This window comes from Cynoglossus semilaevis, chromosome 13 (assembly GCF_000523025.1).
Source record: "Cynoglossus semilaevis isolate Cse_v1.0 chromosome 13, Cse_v1.0, whole genome shotgun sequence".
Lineage (NCBI taxonomy): Eukaryota > Metazoa > Chordata > Actinopteri > Pleuronectiformes > Cynoglossidae > Cynoglossus > Cynoglossus semilaevis.
In genome coordinates this window covers 18,980,253-18,985,469 of record NC_024319.1, presented here as the reverse complement: position 1 = coordinate 18,985,469, position 5,217 = coordinate 18,980,253, and the positions used below count along the sequence as shown (strand labels likewise).

The 5,217-nt window shown below is 38.4% G+C and overlaps 1 protein-coding gene and 1 long non-coding RNA gene across 2 annotated transcripts in view; both read right to left on the bottom strand.

Annotated features, from left to right (window-relative positions):
- LOC112487897 (uncharacterized) overlaps positions 1-2,328 on the bottom strand; it is a 10,697-nt gene extending 8,369 nt beyond the window's left edge. Inside the window, exon 1 of the long non-coding RNA XR_003051419.1 lies at positions 558-2,328. This is a non-coding gene — a long non-coding RNA (uncharacterized LOC112487897). The remainder of the gene's footprint in view (positions 1-557) is intronic.
- A 2,819-nt stretch (positions 2,329-5,147) lies between these two features.
- grik2 (glutamate receptor, ionotropic, kainate 2) overlaps positions 5,148-5,217 on the bottom strand; it is a 127,665-nt gene continuing 127,595 nt past the window's right edge. The window contains exon 17 of the mRNA XM_025061552.1: positions 5,148-5,196. Coding sequence (XP_024917320.1) covers positions 5,148-5,196 — 49 coding nt within the window. The remainder of the gene's footprint in view (positions 5,197-5,217) is intronic.

The following is a 5,217-nucleotide window of genomic DNA, read 5'->3' as shown; positions in this document are numbered from 1 at the left end:
AGCAGTTGACAGAAAAAAAGAAAAAAAAAACACCTTGCAGATGCCTTTTTACACTCCTGCCATGCAGACAATCACTTTTTCCACTCACGTTTGATAGTACAGTCCTGCCAGGGGGAATCTATTTGAGGCAGGGAAGTCATTTTCAAATGTTTATTGCTCCAGCAACAGCAGTCGCTGCAGAACACATTGGTCGCTGCTAAGCAAACATGACATTAAGAATCTGGAGAACAGTTTGTCCTGGAGTTCCAGCTCCTGTGTCATCACTCCTTAAAGTATACATGCATGAAATGTGAGGTGTTAGAAATAGGAGCAATTTAAATAATATCTCCAATTCAAAAAGGAAAAACAAATACTAATTATTTTGTATATGTGAGGTATGGGGTGTGTAGATAAGTTGTAAGACTTTCTTTTTTTCAGCTTCAACATCTTAACTGGACCACACTAGCGACTAAAGGAATTATGTGTGACTGTGGGTTTAAGCTTTAGTCTTTAATAGGAATGAGGCAGGAACAAAGAAGAAACTAAAGAAACACAATGGGAAGCATTAGGAAACAGACCTGCAGTGATGTTATCACAGGGACATCAGAAATCATAATCTTCAGACCCACAGAACAGGGACAATGAGGAGGACGATCCAGCAGTGACTGACAGAGAGGAAGGGTGAGGGAGAGAGGTATATGAACGCAGGACACCATATGAGCTGAGTGAGACTGATTAGCAGAGAAGGACAGGACACAGGTGAGTGTGATGACACTAAATAACCCTGGGGAAACAGGAAGGCGGGGTATGTTCCACAGTGTAGAGTTTAGCATGCCTTCCTCAGAAGCAGAGAGCAGAGGAACCACATGCTTGATTGTTAAACCTCCGCCTCAGGACATGAACAATATTAGAGTATCTCACTTTAAAATACTCTGTACCTTAGAAATTGTACCTTTTTACCGACATTTCATGTCTTGATGATTTCTGCAGACATTCCAGAATTTGTGTTTCTGTCTTCTTTAACTACTGCCTCATCCCCTAGAATTATCCTTGTATATGTCAATTATGGTCTAATATAATTTAAATCACAACTACCTTTTCCTTAATCCCCTGGTCTGTGATTAGTTTCTTGCCTGTGTCAAGTGAAGATAGTAAAGACGAAACACGTGCCAGAGTTTTATCTCTTTGTTCAACTTGTATCCACTCTTCACACTGCACCACACAGCAGTAAATATTATCCTCTGCCTGTATTGATTACACGGAAACAAAGACAGCACTTTCATATCTCTGTTGTTCCTTTTTTGGGCTGTATCCTGGGGATGGATTATAGATGGGCTGCTTTGATGACTTTGGCTTGTTTTCATTCAGCCCACAGCTGGCGGCAGACCAGGCTTGTTGCAGCAGAAACAGATTATGAACGAGTGATTTACACAAGGATTCCCCCATTTTTTAGTAGCTTTGCTCGCAAATGCAGCTGTTGGCTATTAGAACAGTGTGAGGCCAGTGTTGTTTGTTGCCCCTGTAGCAAAGTGTCAGCCACCCACTGGGACATACAATTTTAGACCCTGTGTTCAACGACAGCTCACATTCGGCAGGAACATGAGTGTATTAGCGGAGTGTTTTTCAGCCGTGTGCACAGGTTTGTGTCATCTTTAAAACATTAAGGCTTCAAATCATTTAAATGTAGCCATGAACAGCAAGATATTGCTGGTATGTTCTAAGAAAATGAAGTTAAAAATGCGCTCCTTTTTTATGCAAATCATCATTTTCTACATGTAAGCCATAAATCACAGCATCAGAAATCACCAGCTTTGCTAAAGATAAACCTAAAGAAAGGATATTCTGACAGGAAGAGCCTATTCAGCTAATGCTCCACCCATTGAAGGCGGTGGATGATGGTCATGCTCCATTAGTCTACTGTACCACAGCTCACCCCGTGTAATCATTTGGCCAAAGCATCAAAGGTTTGACTGTTCCTCCTTCAATGTACTGTAGTTTCGGTTTATGTTCCTAAATCTCATGTGTCGTGGATCAGTGGCAGATAAACTCCTGTGACTTTCCTTTTTCATCACTCTCACAAAAACCCGTTCATCCCTGCAGTGGTCACTAATCTCCAGCAGCACAAAGAGAAACACCACTGACAGCAGCCGTCCACCTGATGTACGGAGAGATGACGGAGATGAAAATGAATGGACGTCATGGACCTGATGTGTTTTCTCCCCCTTTTTTTTCAACTGTATTTAAGCAAGAAAGACAATCTACAGAATGACGAGCACTGTATGTCTGTTCATTCACTTATTGTTCCTGGAGCTTTAAGCACCATCTTGACGTCCAACATGCCTTGTGGATGCTTCGATGTCACACCATTCACATGAAGCACATGGCTGTTACGACTGACAGGTTGACTCACATGTTAAATGAATTTTGTGGGATTGTAGAATAATCAATATTATTGGGGACGATCATGTTTTACCAGCCACCATCAAGTTTCACTTTTTTTATAAATAAATTATAATATAAAAAATAATAATATAAATAATAATAAAATAATGCATGTAAGTAGCTCCACTCACCAGAGCATGCACAGCAGTGTGTATAAACAAATAAAATATAAAAAACAATTCTACAGTTATGTACATCAGCGTAGTACCTTCATTTAGACCTCGCTGAAGGATCGTATGAACCCACAGCCACTGCATCTGGTGTCCACATCACAGCACACTTATGCAGATTATAATAATGATCCAATTAATGGGATTGTGAAGGTGGTTCATTCTTCTGCCCCTCTCTCTTCTAACATCACCACTGCTGCACACAGAGCTGAGATTGAAACTGTTCTTCAACACATCAGTGTTTAAGAAAACCCTGGGGAAAACACCACAGGCTTTAAGTGTTGTGTTCTACATATTAGCTGTAGCTCTTGGTGTTTGTATGTGTGTCAGCTGTATGTTGTGTGTGGAGTGTGCAGAGTGATGTCTGAAAACAAAAAACAAAATCTGATTTATTTTTAATGCATTGGGCACTAGGAACCTTAGGAACTCTTTCTGTTGTTCCAACCTTTGGGCAGAGGAGAAGAGGCCAAGCTGTGCTCACTGCAGTGGAAGACACTGCTTTCTTCTATTGGCACAGTCTGGGCCTCGAATTTTAAGATGTGTTTTTTTTTTTTTTTAATTCTTTGAGTAAAAGAGTATGAGAAAAATTTGAACTTTTAGTCAACTCAACAGAAACAACCTGAGAATTAGGATGATCTCAGTGTCAGTTATGCTAAACAATTATTATGGTCCGTATTTTATAAATGTCTTGTCATTTACTTGTATAATTTCTCACGGATATTCTCTCAATGAAACCACAACCGAGACAAACCATTTTTTTCAATTTTTATTTTAAACTTGTGCATCAACTTCAAAGGGTAAACTGTGTGCACTCTATTTTATGTATTTTTAACAGGTTCAAAATTAGTTAAGTGATTTGTTTGTTTTTTTTTAAATACATCTTTTTTTTTTACAGTTTTTTTAAATTTTAAAACCATTTACACACAATTGCTCTGCACTGGGTTCTAGCAGTCTATCAGTAATCAGGTGTAAAATGATCAGCAGTCTCTGTTCTCCCTCTCTTCCTGCTTCTTTATACACTGTTTAGTTGATCTATCAATAATCTTTTTTACGTGAGGTAAAAATATCTTTATTTAAATACGATTCCTTTATATGATAAAAATAGTTTGCTTTTTTTCTTTCTTTTTCTTCAAAACAACATTGTCACTGATGTTTTTACCCAGAATGTTCTGCCCAGCGGGAGAACTCATTTGTGTAAAATCTGCTCCGTGGAAATGAGATCCTCTCTGCACTCTTGTGTTTGTGTGTGTGTGTGTGTGTGTGTGTGTGTGTGTGGATCCGACCAATCTAGCCTCTAAAAATGTTGCCTGAAATACTATTACACTGTAGTACCACCTTTCTTCCATGGATGACACTCCTAGTTATATATTTTGTGTCAATAAAAATCATTACAAAATTTGATTATCTTCATACAAAACACTGTTTTCATATAGAAATTCCATTTTGCACACGTAAATGTGAGAGTTTTCCGAGAGTTTTCCAGAAAAAAAAAGTCACAGTAGTACAAATGTAACTTGACACTTAATATTAAACAAACTGGGGAGAAAAAAAAAAAAAGGAAACGTGTGTACCCATCTGGAATTGAGGTGTATTTACTGCTGTAGTGAAAATCCAGTCCACAGTATATAAATATCATAAATAAAAAGAATAAATAGTCAGAATAAATAACTGGTGTTGTGTACTTGCAGTGAATTTAGTTCATCATGGTCATTATTCAGGGTATTTAATTCAGATAAATATTTATTTTCATTATCATTATTATTAAGTGACTACTGGCTGGGGCATGGACATCCACAGGGCTCCACACCTTCACTTTCTCCCATAGTATCTGCTTGTATTTTACCATAGAAATATAGTACCTTATTAACCAAACCCAAACACATTACACACAAAATGTTAGTACTCTGAAACGGAAATAAACAATATCAATTATTGCCTGATGGATGATGTACAGATTATCAATTTTCCCTATTGACAAATTAAACGGTGCTTCTCTGTACATGTGGGGAGCCGCCGAGGTCGTCGTCACCGTCTCGGTGGCTGTGGGTTCAGTTTAAACAAAAAGTGCTGTAAGCCACTGTTTTTTAAAAAATAACAATAAAAATCTTATACAGACTAAGCTCCTGCCATTTTTTTTTCATCTGCGTTTTTTTCATCCTCTTAAAATTTCACACCCTTCAAGGCTGCTCTTCCTGCCTTGTACAAAGTGTGTGGCAAAATACTGAAGGAAAAACCACTGAGGATGAGAAGTCTAATTTGTTTTTTCCGTCACCCATTCTAATTCAAATTTATATTCTGGCTATCTTTGCCAACTCGGTGGTTCTTAAAATCCTTTGCCACCATGCCAAGGTGGTCAGAGTAATGAGGTAACTCACTGAAATTTTACCCATATTCAAGTTATTTCCACAGGAAATATTGTTGAATCTCTTATTTCTAGCTGATTTTTAAATAAATTAAAAAAATGGCATAACCCTTTCCCCTAATATACAGCAAAACTTTCTACCCAATACCCATGTAACCCGTCACTACCCACCCAAAGCACCCCCCGCCCCCCTCTTACCATTTACCCCTGGCCCTCTCCCCAGTGTCTCTGCACAACTCCTCACTACAGGAATGAGGTTGAGAA